General features: G+C 40.4%; 1 protein-coding gene across 1 annotated transcript in view; it reads left to right on the plus strand.

The window, feature by feature from the left end:
* The window catches only part of KIAA1328, a gene marked incomplete at its 5' end in the record, with an annotated part of 173,059 nt that overhangs the window by 119,657 nt on the left and 35,222 nt on the right, over positions 1–18,180 (plus strand). Inside the window, one exon of the mRNA XM_082498031.1 lies at positions 1,725–1,820. Within this exon, the coding sequence (XP_082354157.1) occupies positions 1,725–1,820 (96 nt within the window). The remainder of the gene's footprint in view (positions 1–1,724; positions 1,821–18,180) is intronic.

Below are 18,180 nucleotides of genomic sequence, written 5' to 3' on the forward strand. Positions count from 1 at the left end.
TTGTTTGTTGTCTTGGATTGTGGCTTACATTGAAAATAATGTGTTTATATGGCTTTAAAAATGCCTGCCTTACAGGCAATCACAATTGTGTGTGTTGAAAACGACTGAGGTCACAAACAAAGGATTATGACTTCAGGTGAGAATTAAGTAGGAACAGATGGATTCTTAATCATCAAATACCTTAATTCTATGCATCATCCCACCTCTAATGAAAAACAAGTAGAATATGAAGGACATACAGAATGAGTTTTTTGGTGTTTTTGTTTCTAATGGATACTTTTCAGCATTTGAGCCATCATAAGCCCAGAGAAAAATTAACCTTAAATATATCTATAATCATGTGCTTGTTAATGCCATTATGCCTATTTTAGCCATTATTTTTTCTAAAAAAAGCCTTCATGGTTTACAGGGCTCTCGTTACCTAAAGGAATTCTGTGAAAGAAAATCATACATGATGAATCTGAGGACTCGGGTTTTTTTGCTATCTCTTTTCAGAGGTGCAGGTGAAAGCACATTTCCCATATTCTCTTTAAGAAAGACAACTAAAACATACTGTGCTTCTCTCAAAAAAATATTCAGTCTCTTTAGAATTAAATGTTTGATATTTACAGGTAAATCTCTTAGCTATCACAGTTCTGTTTCAGTTCTGGGTATATAATTCACTTCTGCACTTGATAACAGGGTAATTTTATATACTACAAACAATAAAAATTTGTTTAGCTAAGCTCAAATACCCTTTGCTTCATTGTCAGGAGGCTCTAACCTATTTCATCTCTTAACATCATGACAGTTTAAAAAACAATACAACAAAAACCCATTTCCAGATAGTGTTTATTTTTGTCTGTCCTTATGGCATGGGTGGAGTGCTGGTTAATGTCCGTTCTGAGCTGCTGAAAGTATTGTCATTCAATGACAAGTAAAAGGTCTGACCATTTGTAATTATTGGCTATTAACTCCGCTGCACTTTTAGCAAAAGTATGAATTGATCCTTTTTTTGGCCACACTGCACCATAACTGCATTTTAATTTCCCACATTTCCCTATTTAGCCTCAACCGTGCATAGAGTACTTTCGGTTTGCAGTTTCTCTCCATGTGTAATAGTTGCTTGGCTGTCATTAATGGTGTGTGTGAAGGGAAGGGGGCAGTTCAGTGACTCCTGGTGCCAGCCACACCAGAGACACAAATATGAGTAAAGCCTGGAAACAGGAATTTTATTCAAATAAAATGGGAGAAGTACCTCTATTGTTGACTTTTCTGTCTTCACTGGAGAGAAGGAAAACGGTGGGGTAATATATTAAAAGTGGAGCCTCATCTGTGGGCCCACAGTTTCAGGAGACACAACCTTCTCAAACAAATTCTACATTTTATGCAGCTGACCCAGGACGCCTTCGAGCTCTGGTGCTGCTGGAGCTGTAATCAGAGCCAAACAGGGATATTTGTTATTGGATACTGTGTCCATTTTCTTAAGGGAGCAGGTCCTTGCAAATCAGTAACTGAAATTTTTCTCATCTTTTTCCCAATGAAAACCCTTAGAAGCAAAGGCACTGGACGTAAGTGAGCCTTCCAATACAAAAGTGTATTTGAAAGTGTGAAAACAGTCATGAAACTTCTGCATTTAACGTGATTAAGTGCCCTGTTTGTAGACACACAGCTCAGCTTTTTGTGGTGAATTCCTGGTGTGATGATTTGACCAGCTGCACAACCAGCTAACTCCGCTTTTTCAGGTTTAGAGGCCACATACCTGTTTCAGAAGATGTGCCCATTGATGAAGCACCTGGAGGACTTGCTCTGATGATGAACGGCAACAGCATGGGGCTAAGGTAATTTCTCTCTTCACTTCTAAGTACTTCACAGCGTCGGTATATCTTCTTGACAGTGTGCTGCTGGCTGCCAAGTGTATTTGTTCCTGTGTTTGTTTCAGATTAAGAGCTTTTTTCTGCAGTAAAGGCAAAATTCATTGGCTGTTGCATTTTGAGTCAACTCAACAGTTATGCTGACCTGTTTTTACTCAAGGTTGAGGAGTTGACTTCCTGTAGAGGTCTCGGGTTTTGCATGTCATTTCTTAAGGACACTAACCTAACACAGTGCAAAATGGAGTTTTCACAAAATCTTAGTTTTTGTTCTTTGTTCTAGGTACTGCTTGTTAGTTTTTCAAGTAGAATCAGAACATCTCTTTAGTCTTGATTTGACCTGATGTAAAATGTACGTTATCCTTTAACTCTTGGATAGAAATGATCTTTTACAATTGGTGACAGTTACTTGTTTTTTTGAACAATAGTGTTGCACCTCTGCTTCAGTGCGATGAGAGCAAAGTACCACTGAAATAACTGAAAGTGGAGTGAAGCCAGTATTTAGCTCTTTATCTCAATTTTGCATGCTATTTAAAACTACTCTATTCTATTTTCTTTCTCTCCCACCCTGTCACATTTCCTGTTACCACTGGAAGAAGATTCAGGCTTATTGAAAAAGCAACAAATAAAACCTGTGGATTTGATAGGATTTCTCTCCTCTCAAAAAGGAACAGCTTCTTGTTCTATGCTTTAGCTATAGATGTTTGTTTGACTAAAGTATCCCATGTCTGGTGGGCAAGATGAGTAGCTGTCCTTCAAATGGCTTCTTTTTTAGTGACAAGAGAAGACTTTAATAAGCTTTTCTCTCCACTGTGCGAATACTGGAAGAACTGTAAATTTATTTATAAACTAAGGGTCCAATACTTCCATTTTTTCTTATTTTTTTTAGCATTAAGCAATACTGATTTAATTTTTTTTTTTTTATATCCCTGTTCACTGAAAGAAGGGATAAGACTTCTTTCTCCAGAACAACAGGAGTTGTTAGTTTCCTTGGAATACTTCACTGCTTAACCAGGTGTTTGGCTGCTGTGAGTTACTGGCATATCCTCGTACTCTGATGCTTTTTTGTTTCATTTTCACACAGACTGAAGTCATCGAAGTCTGATCACTGTAGCAAAGAAGATGGAGAGTCATGATATGTTTAAGATGGAGTAGCATTAAGCTCCTTGGAGGAAAAATGTAACCTAGAACATCTGTAGAGCTTCTTGGCAACAGTTTACCAAAAACCTGCAAAAATCTGCATAGCCTAGCAGGAAAATGAGAAAAAACAGTGCCGTTAACAAAATGAGAGTTCCAGATTTCAAAAGGTTCCCCACCCTCTCTTCAATCTCTGGTTTAATTTACTGTAATTTTTCAAAGTTAGTATGTGTTCGTGCAGTCTCAAGTTGCCCTGCCAGCTGGTTCCAAAGTTTGGCAGCAAAACACTTGGAAGTTTTTCTTCCTATGTGCTACCTTCAGTTTTGCAAAGGTTACCAGATGAATGCTCCCTAAATAATTTACTCTAATGTAAGGCTGAAAGAGGCTACAGAAGACAAGTCCATTTGTCTCTTTTATGCATTTGAATATGTAAGTGTTGTTTTCTTCAGTATCAAGAGAGAACGTGCAAGTGTGTGGCTATAGCTTAGAAAGGAGGAAGAGCTGCTAGGAATACTACTTTTTTTTTAACAGCCCCTTTTCTGTGTTTTTGTTGTTGTTGTTGTTTGGTTTTTAATTGACCTACTCTTGTTATAGCAAATGTTATCCGAACCCTAATGGAAAACCACACCTCTCTGACTTCAGTTCATACATGAGAGCTCCTCTAGCAAACCTCACAGCATGAAACTTGATTTCAGTCGTCAAATAAGTAAAACTTAAAAATATCCTGGTATTTTAAAGGAACTGGTGAAAGTCCTTTAAAATACTAAACTTGCTGAAGTGAGATATTGGAGTTTATAAGTAAAATAAATAATATAATCAAGAACTGAAAAACATAGTTTTTTTTTATAATTAACAGCTCATTTTGAGTTAATTATCTACAATTACGAAAATCTAATTGCAATTTATTCTCTACTATCTGTGGGAAGAATCGTAGGCAAGGGAATATGCATCACTGCCAGGCGTACATGCTATAGGATGGGTACAAATAATAGAGGAGCCCTTAATGAAAAACAGAAAGCAAATAGGACCGTGCAGCTGTGCCAGGCTATTGAAAGGTAATTGTAGTCAGAAATGAGATATGTACTTTAAAAGGCATCTTGTCGTCTCCTGTAGGGATTAATTTTTTCCCTCCTTGAAAAAGTAAAAAGATTCCATGAGCAAATACAGTACAGAGTTTGATTTTTAATACAGATTTTGGTCATAGTGTGTCTGTGAAAAGCAAAACTTATCTTGGGGACTACTACAAACTATAGCCAAATTTGCTAATGGATGCCTATTTTCTTTTCTCTGCTAAATGTGCCGTTATGGTTTTCTCATTATCAAAGTCAGTAAGCATTGTCCATTGCAGCCTCTTTGGATGGTCCCGCTATGAATTTGCAGTGTTGAATTTGTCTCTTCCCTGCTGGGTACGTTGAGGAGCTGTTGGGAAGAAATGTGTCCATCCTTTGCCTGCCAGCAGCTGGGCCGGCACGTGGGACCTGAAGAGTCTTCAGATGCAGAATCTCCAGTTCTCTAAGGTGCAGCAGTCAAAGCAGGTTTTATTGAGGATGGTTTTCAGTAGCTTGGAGTGCTCCTAAGTGAGCCCACAGCCAATTTTCAGCAATGGAGATAGTAACTTGAACAATTAATGGCAAGTTGTCTGGTTGTTGGTATAATTCCTTTTCAAGTCTGCCCCAGTGTGCAAGATGCTTTAAAATATTCAAAATAAAAACATAACCTGATGCATTTGTTTAGCATGAAACAGCCTTTTATGAAGCGCTTTCCATCTCCCAGACGCAGATGCTTGGTACATGCTCAAGTACCCACTCCATGCGTATTCAGTAGGATCAATACACCCGGCACCTGCTTTTGTGTGTGCTCCTGACGTCTGCATCTGGGAGAGGAATTTTAAAACAATCCACTCTTCTCTCCTTTATTTAATCTTAGCTTTGGATCTGAATGTCATGGAAATAATTCCTATTTAATAGCACCAACTAGAGTAGATACCGTTTGCTACTTTGCAAGCCCCCCTCTCCAGAGTTCTGCTGTGTGCCTAAATCTTACCATACGAGGTACCCTGCTTTTCTGATTCTTAGGTTTCCTATATGGCTCTGCCAGTACAGCTTTCTACTGCCTTCTCTCTAACATGCATCTTTTCCTCAAATTTCACACAGTACTACCACTGCACCTCTACAGTGACCTGTGCAAAATGTTATAAATAGGAATTGTTGGATACAGCCGCTATCGGATGGGTTTACAGTTATCTGCAGTGTTCTTTCAATGTATGCTACCTGGTTAAAGGATTTCTTTCCTGGAGCATTAAAGATTTGCAGGTGGAATTTGCCACCTTTAATTTTGTTGAAGGCTTTTCATGTTTGTGTGCTTCTTTCTATATCACCCGTGTGTATTTTTTCGAGTTGGTATTTTTAGTTAGTTGAAAATATCAAACACAGATTTCACCAGTACTTTCCCCATATTTGAATGCTTATTACTATGGTGATAGTTCCAGGAGGGAATGCTGTCAGGGGTCTTTTAAAAGATTTTTATGTTTATGTTGTAACTATTTTTATTATCTTGTGAGAGAAGGTGACAATCATATCTTGCTCCTTGTTTAATGCTTTGTTATGAACTTGATTTTTTTGCGGCTTATTAGACATGCAGGCATCTTTCTGTGGTGATGTGCAAGCATACTTCTGTCTTTTTGTCCAAATATTCAGCGCAATTAAGTAGATGTGCAGAGGAACGCAGACTCGCAGCTCCCCCTGCTGTCCCAGGCATATCCAGGTTTGTTCACACAATCCCCCCTTCCAACTAATTTAAAAATAAATAAAAATCACATGCAATCACACAGCTCTGCCGCCTCTGACCTACCTTGTGCTGGCCCAATTACTCCCGTTTTGGAAGGGAACTGATATTTAAAAACTGGTGGCAATGGTAGCACCCATTTTATTTCCTATTTGGAGTTTTCTTGTCAGTTATCGTTCATGCTGGCGTGTGTCACCTCCTGTTACTCTTGTCCTGAACCTCTGGAGGAGAAACCCTCACCAGTGTCATAACCGGCTGGTTGTCCAAGACCTCCCAGGCTTCAAGTTGTCTATGAGTTGTCCTTGGTCTCTTGAGGTGCATCTATATAGTACTTGGCCAACTTTTAGGAATGTATTGAATACAGTTTGCTGGGATATTTTTTCATCTGTTTGCTGTTTTGGCAGACTGGCACATTAAATCGGGCTGAAATCAACTGTGCTTGCAAATGGCCCATAAAATCTGTGTATCTGGAAGCTGCTTACCCACGTGTTAGTGCTCCTTTAACACCCAAGTTACTTTCTTGTTCCAGATAATTTTACGGTAAAGTTTGTGTCATTTTTAGATAGGATATTTGAGGAGCGAACACTTGTTTGACAAAAAAAAAGTGCTTGCAGATCTGCCAATAGTGCAAATGCTGAATTAGGTGCAGATACGAGTTTTTCTTTCTCTCATGGCGTTGTCTGGTTATATATAGGCCCAGCATCCCTTCAACAGATGGCTGCCTGGAGTCTGTTGTGATGTAACGGCAGAGTATAGTCGGGGTTAGATACACATTTTTGCTTCACTAGTGCCACATGCCGACTCCAAAGGTAGTAGGTTTTCTTGTGCAGGGTGAAGGCTTTTGTTCCTATGTGGTTACTAAAAGCTTACTGCTGAATAGAAGTGGGGGAGTGGCAATTTTTTACATACTATCTATGCATACGGGTTTTTTTTTTTTGTTAAGACAGGCAGTGATTCTTATCAGACTGGGGAGCAAGGAGTTCATTTCTGCTGACCTGGTTGCTTCACTAATCTAATTTTCAGGTTTACTTTCAACTGCAACAGGGTTTTGAAGCTGCCTGTCTTACATTTACCTGAATTATGCTGATTCTGTTCTCATGATCATGTATGCTGCACACAGCAGTATGACATCATTTCCATTACAGTCCAAAGTAACCTTGAACAGGAAGCCTTGAGGTATAAGATGTAAGTGCAAGGTACTTTAGTATCTACTACGGAGTTACCTTAGTAAGTAGTTTCCTTGGGCAGAGGGAGGCAACCTGTAGGTGAGGTCTTCAAAAAGCACAGGAACTCTGGTGTTAGAAACACTGCTAAGCACAGGATGGCGATCAGTGAAAACAGACTTGCTAAAACTTGAGTGCTTTGGTATTTTCACCAAACTTGCATTTCCTGCCAGTCTTCTGCATGGGTATGCTTCTGTAATATCATTTATCAGAATTGAAAATGCTGAGATTTTTTTTTTTTCTTTGGGTTGAAATATTTAAAATTCATGCATCTCCTGAAGTTTGTTCCTTGCCAACGCTTGCAGACAGTGAGAGACATTTTTGCAAGTCATTTGCAGATGCCTCTTTTACAGGAAAATGTAGACACTGTTAGTTTACTGCCTGAATTAAATTTTGAAAACCTGAATTCTATTTTTATAAATTGGAGTCAATTACTTTCTCAGACATAATCATTTTGTTACTTTTTATTTTTATATGTAATCTTGGAGAAACAGAAAATTATGTTTAATCTAGATATTCATATGTCCCAGAAATTTGTCAGTTGGAAAAGTTAAGAAAAATCTTATAAAACAAAATGTTCTGGAAGGTAGTTTTAAATTAGAAGATTTCAAACCCACCCGCACAACTTTCATGCTATTTAAAAGCTTATATCAGAACTGATGGGGCAGGACTAAGAACAAAAGCTATTGGTATTACAAAGTTAAGCAAGAAATCCTCTGTACCCTGCTGTTCCGGCCATGATTACAGCTGCACTAAGCTAAACCCACTCCCCCACCCCTCCTGTGACCTTGGCTGCGCTTCAGCACACAGAGAATTGAAGCAAAAGGCAAACTCTAGTAAATATTAGATTCTGCCACTTGCAGATATACAGACTACGTGTAAAGATAACGGCATGCATGCTCTTGCTTGCTCTCCAGCTCTCACTTTCTCTGAAGTGGACTTTGTGTATTTGCCACTGAATTATTCTGACATAAAACTTTCCAGACTGTACTGGTGTGTTGAGCTGAACTCTGTGGCTTTGCATGGGTGCTGAGGGTTTGCAGAACTACCCATTACGTTCATAACAGTGCTAATTTTTGAGAGCCACGCAGAGAAAATTTTAGATTCAGCCCAGCTGATTTGTTCTTCACACTGCTCCTGCAGTGAAGAGGATTGATTTTTGTGTTTCTTTTGATATTTGGCTTCCTTTCCTCTGGTACTCAGTGCTTCAGGCCTTAATCCTTTAACCTTGAATCTGAGCATCAGGGCTTCAGGAGGGATCAGGCCTTTTGATGGAGACAGAACGTCTTTTTGTTGTACCAAATGGTTGGGAGTGGTATAAGGCAAGACAGATCTCCAGACAGTATACGCTTCTCTGTTGTGTTAAAAGACTATAAACAGAGGGTGGGTTTAGTGGGGATTATAAATAATCTAGAGGAAGGTGGGGTATTAGAAGCAATGGAAAAGAGTTAATGACTTTTTCTCAAACATTTCACCAATAACCAGTCTATCATGACAGATGTGTACTGGGTTGCCAAATGCTGTAGTCTGATTTGGGTAATGGTTCAAAGCTCAGCGTGTCATGGAAATGGCAGCGTGGTCCCTGATGGAGCAGGGGAAAAAAAGCTTTTCAGCTTCTCAAAGGGCAGTATTTGTGGAAGCAGATGCTTGCTTGCCCTACCCAGCATAAAGAACAGTTCTACGGGCAGCCGGGAGAGTTCGTACTGCTGGATTTTTATAGGATCATTAATTATATGTTATAAGGCAGCTAAGCATGGCATTCCTAACTCGATGAATTCCATTATGAATGGCCTTTTCATATTCTTCATCTCATTATATTAAATGCATGTGACCTGAAGTTTAGCTAAAGTTATTGTTCAGGTTAACTTTCATTTAGTGGTTGCCCTAATTTTAGAAACAGTATGATCTTTAGATTTTATAGAGAGACAGGTTTTTTTATGCATGTTTTTGCAGCACTATTTTAAATAATTTCTTTTGGAAGAAGGTAGGAACCTCTGTGAGGTGGCAGGGAAGGGATTTAGTCGCTCGTTGATTTGCCTGGAGATTTCTGTACCCATGTCCCTGGGTGACAACATCCAGTTACACGGATTTGGCTATCATCTTTCTGCCAATAACTCTTAAACCCTCTGCTCTGTTCTGTCTAGTCTTGCATATCTGACTGCCTCCCTGACACATAATCCTGGTTGTTTTGCCTTCAGATCATTCCTAATCTGGCCAAAACAGAACTCCTTATTTTTTCTTCCGAATCTCTCTTCACTTCTGATTTTGATAACACCACATCCTCCCCGTCACTCAGGCTTGTAACCTTTGGGTCACTCTCCTCCATACGCATCTGGGCTGCTGACAGCTATTGCAGCTTCCTTCTCCTTTGCAGCAAAAACACGCACCGTGACTACTGTAAACACTTCTTTGCTCAATATTCATTCTCCTCCTTCAAAATAAGTTTTCCAAATGGGTATACTGGCTGCTTATTGAGATCTTGTCAGCATTGCTCTGAAACCCTCCTTCGAAGGCTGGTTATCCACCGTATCAGTCTGTAGGGCTCTGCAGAAAGTCGCAAAGCTGTTTCTTATTTTATTTTCTCTTCCACCTTCTCTTCTTTACTCCCTCAGTTATGTGGGACTCAACGTTTTGCTGGGTGTTGCATGAACTTTCGGCCATGTGCTCCTACCACCTTCCCTAATTCTTTCTGGCTTTTGGAACAACTGAGTCATGTCATGGTGAGTCTTGTCTGTCTCTGTTCTGACTACGTCTGTCCTGTTTCACATCTTACCTCTTCGAGCCCCCCCACCCCCCTTTTTTTTTTTCCCAGAGATTTTTCAGAGTTTGAGTGCTTTTTTCCTCCCCAACCTTAACTCAATCGTAATTTGATGAGTTTCAAATTAATACATCTCATTCCACTGACCACAAGGGTGGTCTCTGCCTGGTAAGTCCACCTAAAATCTAAATCATACTCAAAAGATACCATGAAAGACCTAGAGAGAGAGAGAGGTGTTGTAACTTAAATGTGGCGACAAATCATCAGCTCTTTTGTGGGGGCAAGTTTACATACACAAGAGTTTGAAACAAAACTATATGCAAGTATCTTCATTCTTCTGTCAATAGTGCCAGGCTTCAGCCCTTTGTGTAACCACACGCCCTTCTGTGTGATCAATGTGTACTTAATCCTTTCTTCTTTTTAACTATGTGCTTCCTTAATCTCCATCTGCAACTTGCTTGCTTTTTGAGAAAATTATGTCTCTGAGAGATGGGCTGAATTTATATACTGGCTGTAGACTCAGTAGGGCTGAGGTGGTTCGGCAGCACAAATAATGCAAGCCTCTAAGCCCACATCACCGTGCCAGAGCAGCACTGGTGGCAACAGCTCTGGATGAACATTTCCAAACAGGTTAAAACAAACTTGTTCAAAGGTGGACTTCCAAGACCTCAGATCAATAGTGGCAGCTGTAAGATGGCACGAATCACTTCTATCTGGACTGACAGAAGTGCATGATGTATTTGTCACGTTCACTGTCTAGCAGCAGGGAGGCAGCAGCCCAGAGCCCGGGCAGAGCCCACAGCACTGCTGCACACAACCTCTTTCCTTCATCCCTTCCCTTGATACTGGACATCAGAGCGTGCCAATATGTATCTCACTGATACGTGCCTCTTAGCGAGGCCATGGTTTCTGTCCAGTTTCAATTCTATTATTCTCTTTATTTCCTGAATATAAGAGTTCAAAAAGCGTTAAATCTGTTCCGTAAACATCTTGGTTGAGTCAATATTAGGTGGTGCTGTCACAGTCACATAAAATCCATGCACTGAAAGGAAATCTTTAGTGTCTTGTTTTTTATGGGGCCCAGGCCGTGGGTTTTAGAGTTGTGTGCCATCAGTTAGGCGTCTAAGTCTGTATTGCACTTGCAATAAATACCTGATTTTTTAGTGATTGGCCATCAAACATGCTCTGTGAGATATGTAACTTCAGTGGATTAAAGGCAATTGAAGTGTCAAGAAGTGATATTTTAAATCTTTACCAAGAGCTACCTTGTCAAATCTACATTTGTTGGGTATGGTAATCCACTAATCTGAGTAAAGTCCAAAGTCTAACTTCTCTATTTACTTCTTCTTGGGCTATAAGATTTTTTTTAAAAGCAGATCAATAAACAATCACACTATTTTCATTTTCCTAAGCAATACAATATAGATGAGTACTAGTGTAGTAGTAAATCATTAATACACTCCTTAATCATAGAGTGACCATGTCCCGCAGATGTGATTTAATCATTGGGAAAAAGGCCGATGAAGTGTAAAGATGCATCAGAAGTGGGATAGTATATGACACCATTTTAAAAGATCCTCGTATGACAGCATTTAGGATGCCATGTACATTTATAGTTGCAGACATGGCTATATTCTAACATGTCAATGGTTTTGATCACTATAAAACATGAATCAAAAACCCTGTCAGGTTTGTATTTGTCTGGGGAGCCAGTGTGGTGTGAGGACACCTGTTGGCATCATGTTAGAACTGTGCCTTGTACCTGGACTGAGCCTGTGCCAATACACTGAGCCTCTGATGGCTTTTTGGAATAAGAAAAGCATTACAGTCTCCAGATTCACTTGTCCCAAGATTTGGAAGACTTCGACACTAACAGACCTGTATAACCCTAAAAAACAATAGTAATCTGTGTTTAGCCGAAACCATGACAAAATGCTTGATTCAATCATCATGTGATACGGATAAAGATGACTAGAATAAGAGCACGGGATTTTCATGGAAAAAGACGGGTCCTGGAAGAGTGCTCCCATGTTGGTTTCGGTGATAATGGTTTCCTAATCATTAGATAAATCAGATTCAAGGACAGCAGCCTCAGAAGAAGTGGAAAGATAAAACCTCTAATTGTGTTTATTATGGAACCTGATGCATTTATGAAAGCCTTTCCCTGCAACATGTTCCCTGATATCATGGGAGCTGCCAGTGACCCGGAAGGTCACCTCAGGACTCTTAGAAGTACATGTATACGCACAGTTTAGTGGTTATTAATTTTCATTGCCATCAGTGTGAGAAGTTTGTAACTTTATGTTCCTTTATTTCTTCACTTAGAAACCAGGGATGATAACTTATAATGCCAGTATCCCAAGTATTGAAAGCTAGCGTCTATCAAGTGCAACTTTGGCAATGAACAGAAGCAGCTGTAGATGTTATGTCTTTTATAACCCTTATGTCCCCATATAGGCACTATAGGATCCTCCAAAACTCTGATTTTCTGCGCATACTACCTGCACACAAGAGTGCAGTCTTAAATATCTGTTGCTCTAATTAAGCATCTCTTCAAAATGCCTTGTTAGTAGGGCACACTGGAAACCTTGTGAATTCCTACTTCCCAACTCTTATTGCGTCCTTTGCTGTATTGTCACTTACCTTTAGCAAACGATAGCTCCATGATGTGATCCATGATCAGAAAAAGGGCTTTTGCAATTGCTGCTCATTTACTGAAAGCTTCTGTTATCAACACCTATCAGCCTGCCTGGAAACTCTTTTGGAGGAGAGAATGCTTATGTACCAATAGTCTTAGCGAAGGAAAACAGAAGGACTCTTGCACCAAGCAGGTGGTTACCTGCACACTCAGACAGATCTCTGCAGCAATGTTTTAGCGACAGCCTGTTTTGCAGTGCAGCCCGTCTACTGTAAATTTTTTTTGTTCTGGGTGAGCCAAGTTGAAAAGGGATGATACATTGTTCTGCTATGCCTTTATCACAACCAAATTACAGTCTAATTTGGGAGATGTTTGTTCAGGAGATAGCTTGCATATGGCATTTCCATGGGTACCTTGTGAATGGGGCTGGCTCTCAGCCAAACAGTAGTGATTCTGGATAAGGCACCGAGACAGGCATTCGTTTTGCTGAAGAGGATGCGATTCTCCTTCTGAAGGAGAGAGTGATGCAGCTTGATCTACTGGAGAAGTTTGGATTTAGTTCAAAAACTTTGTTTGTCCTAAACAGGCTTTTGCATCATTCCTTATGGTACTTTCACGGGTGACAGCTAGGCAGGCTTTTGAGATACACAGACGCTGTTTTGAAGGATTGTTTTTATACCTATGACTTGACATTTACATGACTTTCTTTTGTGAAGGCTGACAGCACTGCTTGCTGGAACGACAGCTGCTCTGCTCTGCTCTGTAAGAAAGGCCAAACGCACAATCACAGCATTTTGTCCTGCTAAAGCCTTGCCAGTTTGTTTTCTGTGGCCATTTCTCTATGACTGTCTGAAACCCTTTGTGTTGGAATTTTCTTTGGATTCAGAAGAGAAGAGAGAAAAGTAATTGGATCTCATTTTGCTGTTTATTAGGAAAACTAAGATATGTAGGAAAGGTGCTGGTGGGGAGTTGCAATGTAGCTAACTTAAAGCAGGGGACACAACTTCAAAGGAAAGGCATGAATATAATTTTAGGTGGAATTTAGCTTAGTACTTGCTACAAATGGACCTCTAACTGTGTATATTAAGTGAAGTCTTGACTTCATTGAAGATAAAGGCAGTATTCTGATTGATTCAATGAGGCCAGAGTTTCACCTATGGCTGGTATGATCTAACAGGTCACTGCTAATTAAGAGTATATTTGGCCTCAGTTCTCGCTAGTGGAATCAAATATCTGAGCACCAGTCACTGAAGGAATGGGGAAGAAACTGGTCTCTGAAAGAGTGGTCCAGAGAAGCCGTGCTATGGCTTACTGTACCCTGGTACAGCTTGATATAGGGAAAAGTTTTTAGCTTAGTGGCCAGTATAACTTCTCCAAGATGTAAACCAAAAGTAAACCAAACACAGTAGGTCCAAGAGAGGCAGTTCAACAGAAAAATAAAACAGCAGAGAAACCTCATACAGCCACAGCCATTACTGGATTTGGGGACACCTGAAGAGGACTGTAGGAGATGAAAGCTCTGCATTACTCCCCAGCAGTATGTTTTGTGCATAGTCACATGTAGATTGTAGGTAATCACTGTCTATTTTCCGTGACAAAAAATACTTTAATTATGAGCAGGTTTGATAATATTTATACTTCAGTTCCAGAACTCTTGCTGGCTGCTGAGATGTTCCCCTACCTGTTTCTGCCCTCCTGCCTTTGGCTTAGAAAAATATGTGGGTAAGGACGTGGACTGAGTCCCAAAGATCATGGACCTGTCGGAGTGGCTCCACACCAGGGCCACAAACACCATCCTCAGAGGCACCAAACGCCTCTCCTACGCGGACAGGCTGAGAGAGCCGCCGCTGCTCAGCCCCCAGAAGAGAAGGCTCCGGGCAGGCCTTAGTGCGCCCTTGCAGGACTTCAAGGGGGCTCCTAAGACAGACTTAGCGGGCACACTTCTCAGTAGGGCCTGGAGCGATAGGACAAGGGGTAGCGCCTTTAAACCAAGAGAGGCGAGATTCCCACCAGATGCAAGCCTGACAGTTTTTGCCACGAGGGTGCTGAAACACCGCAACGGGGTGCCCGCAGAGCTGCGAGGTGCCCCGGCCCCGCAAACATTCCAGGTCAGGGTGCCCTGCACTCGCAGCAACCGCACCCACTTGAAGAGGTCCCTGCTCATCGCTGGGCCGTTGCACCAGATGACCTCCCAAGGTCCCTTCCAATCTATTCTGAGTGTATTCTCAAAACTATAAATGAACATGCTCTCTAGAAAGGAAAGCATCTGTTTCTTATTAACATGCGCTGGATCCCAGCAGTGTCATTAACATGCTGATGCATCTAACATAAGCCTCAAAATGCCAGGTTTCATAATTGGGCCATGAAATCTCACTCTAGGCTTGAATATGGCCTTCAAGGTCCACATTAGAATAGGAAATTTTTCCTGCTTTTTGAAGGAGGGGGAAAATGTTAAGCTTACTTTTTTTTTCAAGCACTCCGTGTTGGCTTTAGATTTTTAACAATGTGTTTTTAGGGTTGTTGATCTGCTGACATGAGCAGATTGGTTTTGTGTCATGGAACGTAAGGGTGATGGTGTTCAGGGATGAGAGATTGCCCAGAAGTTCACACTGTGCTTCTCCTCCTTGCCTGCAGCACTTGTACCTCTTTTCCAGCTCTACTCAGCCATCCTGTAGATTTGCACACCTGACACAAAGCAGAACTGAGTGGACCAATCTCCCTCCTCTTTCCTATATGCTGCTCTGCTAGGTTGTTCATCTTAATGTGTTTCCCCGCAGCTCTGCTGGAAAGAAGGGGTGGGATGTGTCCTCTCAGAAGAGGACTCTGGGTTGAGATGGAGATGTGCTAAGGAGGGCTGTAAGCTCTACCTCTGTTGTCAGGGTTTTCCCCATGATTAACTCTAAGCAGACACACACGGCATATGCACTAATTTCAGGTGTCTCCTTTTTTCAGTGAGTCAAGTGTTTGGGAGGTGGTTCCAGTTCTCTTCCACCTCTGCTGACCTGCTTGCTGTCCAGGGGCCCAGCATCTTTACTGTGTCAGTTTCTGATCTTCTTTGCCTTGTGGATTAGAGTAATCACACTGCCCTACCTGACACGTGGGGAAAAAAACACTTAAAAAATCTGAGGCACTTGGTAGTTCTGTAAGTAGTGGCTTACAAAGAATAACGCAGTACACTTGAGAGGGCTGAAAAGTTGTGGTTGTTCAGGAGACCACTGTCGTTGCTTTTTAGATCCAGTCATCCAAAGTCTACAGTCCTTCTTTTCTCCCTGCAAATATTTTTTTTATTTGCCATGCAGACAACCAACTTCCCAAACAGTTCCACTTTGGAACAGATGGTTTTCAAAGATGTGGTTCGATAACTTGATTTAAACGGATCTAAATTTGGACCCCTGCTGAAAAGAAGACCCTGTGGTATATTGACATCTTCTTCTTTGTCCCGGCACTTGTGATACTGCTGCTTTATACCGAGCTGACTCTGGAAACTGATCTGGCTGAAAACTTTCCCAGCCAAAGTTGAGGGGCCACTGATTTTCAGCCTGTTTGTCAAACTGCATCTGAAATAGCAATACAGATTCCAGCTACAAAAACGTATTGCTTGTGTTGTCTTCTTATCACCAGTTTTGCATCATTAAGTGTTATGCATTCTTGGCCTGATATAATTGCAGCAGATTGTACACATGAACTGTTAATTATTTTATTTTTAAAACAGAAATTGCAGAACAGGAAAATAACATTCCAACATGTTTGCTTTTGGAGCTTACCTACCATGGCAATCTGTTAGTTGGATAATGGTTAAACTCACAAGCCCTTGCCTCAACAGGGTGCAGTAGGGTACCATTAAGGCAGCCATCTGTTGAACATATACTGGAGGAATGAACTGCCGCGCGTTTTAGGTTTCTGACTAGTTATAATGTAGTCGTGACCTCTGGATGCCACTGATCTGCACTGAAAAATGCATGGAGAGATCAGACTTCAGTGCAAGTTGAGCATCGGAATTTGGGAGCAATGACTGGGAACCTGTCAGATGAGCGTGAGGGAAGAGGTGAAACCTCCTGAGTGTACACACGCTGATAGTCAACGCTACCCTGTGGCTAGAGTCTTAGCTGCTTGAGCTGCTTAGCGATTCGATAGATCTGTAAAACTCCATTTGCAGACCAGGGCTACCATTATGTTGGATTGATTCATCAGGATGAGCAGCTAAAACAAATTAAATTCTATCAGAGTTTTCCTGCATTCATTTAAAAATGAATTTAGATGGCTCTAAATGGACATTTGTTTTAGTATCTTGAAGAACTGACTTTCCTCTATTAAAGCAGAATAATGTATCTATATGGTGCCCTAACTTGAACAGTACATAAAGATTAGTAAATAAGACCCCATTAAAAATACTTATAATGTAAGTAACATGGGTCCCAATAGCCTTTCTAATGTCCATTAATGCTTATTCTGAGGATCAGAGCTCATTTTACTGAGCCATTTAGTCAAACCGTGTGATTATTTAGAAAGTTAATTCATGCATACTAAAATCTAGCTTAAGTAATGCAGAGGGTAGGAGGTAAAACTCTATGGAGACGATAGTCCTTTTTGTTATTTAATGATCAGCCATAATTAACTTGCAAATTTGAAATAATTAGAACAAATTAAAGGTATTTAACTTTGCCTCCCTAAAGAAAAATTCAAATTGCACCAAATGCAGCTTTAAATTATTCAAGTCTCAGAGGTCTGTGCTGGGTTTTTTTACAATGCCTTTTCTATGATGAGAATACCAATCTGCTTTTTGTCAGAAAGCATCCTATCAAGTAATTGTTCTTTGTGTCTAATAAATGACAGCTATTCTTCTTTGTAAAAGTATTTCAGTCTCTGAAGACTACATCAGCATTTCCATGGCATTTTAATTCAATAAAACAAAAGGTTAATGTTTTTCTACTTTTTAAGGAATGCAAATACTAGCAATATTCAATGGGTCCTGAATGACATTTAAAATTTGCCATTCATGCTCAGCAGGGATATCGCGATATGAGGCTCAAACAAAATGGAAAAAACGTTCAAGGTGTGCTTTCCTTTGTTGGTGATGTGCTTCGATATTCATGAGGAGGCAGCAGTGCTGAGACTCCTTTCTTTTCTGGTGACGCTACTGTACAACTCCTGCCTTAGTATGTATGCTAGGTAGGTTAATAAGGTCTTTATTTAGGCAGTCCTCTCTGTTGTGTAGTTCCAGGGAATAGCATGAAAATTCATCAGATAACGTGGTTCCCTGAAGGAAGTTCTACTAACCACGCTGCCTTTGAGTGATACAATGGATTGCTGCATTTGAAATTAGAGAAGGACCTGTTTTGTCATTTAATCTCTCTAGCTATACAAAACTGATCCATTTGGACCATATGCTAGTTTCAGATTTTCCAGGTTGCAATAGTCACATCATTCATTTTACTAATTATTTCATAGGTGAATGAGTAACTATGTTCTGAAATAGATTTATTTTTTTCCCTTACGTTTTATTTGTTTAATTTTGGTACGTTGTCAATTATTGGATTTTTGTATCTCTGCATTATCCCTTTCCCTCCTTAGTCTGCATACCTGTCAGATTAACGTTTGTCATTTGAAGTTTGGTCTCTCTATCCTTACTTGTGCAAAACTTTAGCGTGAGCTTTCTTTTCTTAAGTACTAAAGAGCCAGGCTCTAATTGTTTAGTGACCTATAAATGCAAATACACTTGCTTGTGTGGTTTCCTCATAAATTAACTTCTGTAACTTCGTGTTTCTGTTTGAATTGCCTCTGCCATAGTGT

The sequence above is a fragment of the Vanellus vanellus genome (assembly GCF_965231255.1).
Source record: "Vanellus vanellus genome assembly, chromosome: Z".
NCBI classification, from domain to species: Eukaryota; Metazoa; Chordata; class Aves; order Charadriiformes; family Charadriidae; genus Vanellus; species Vanellus vanellus.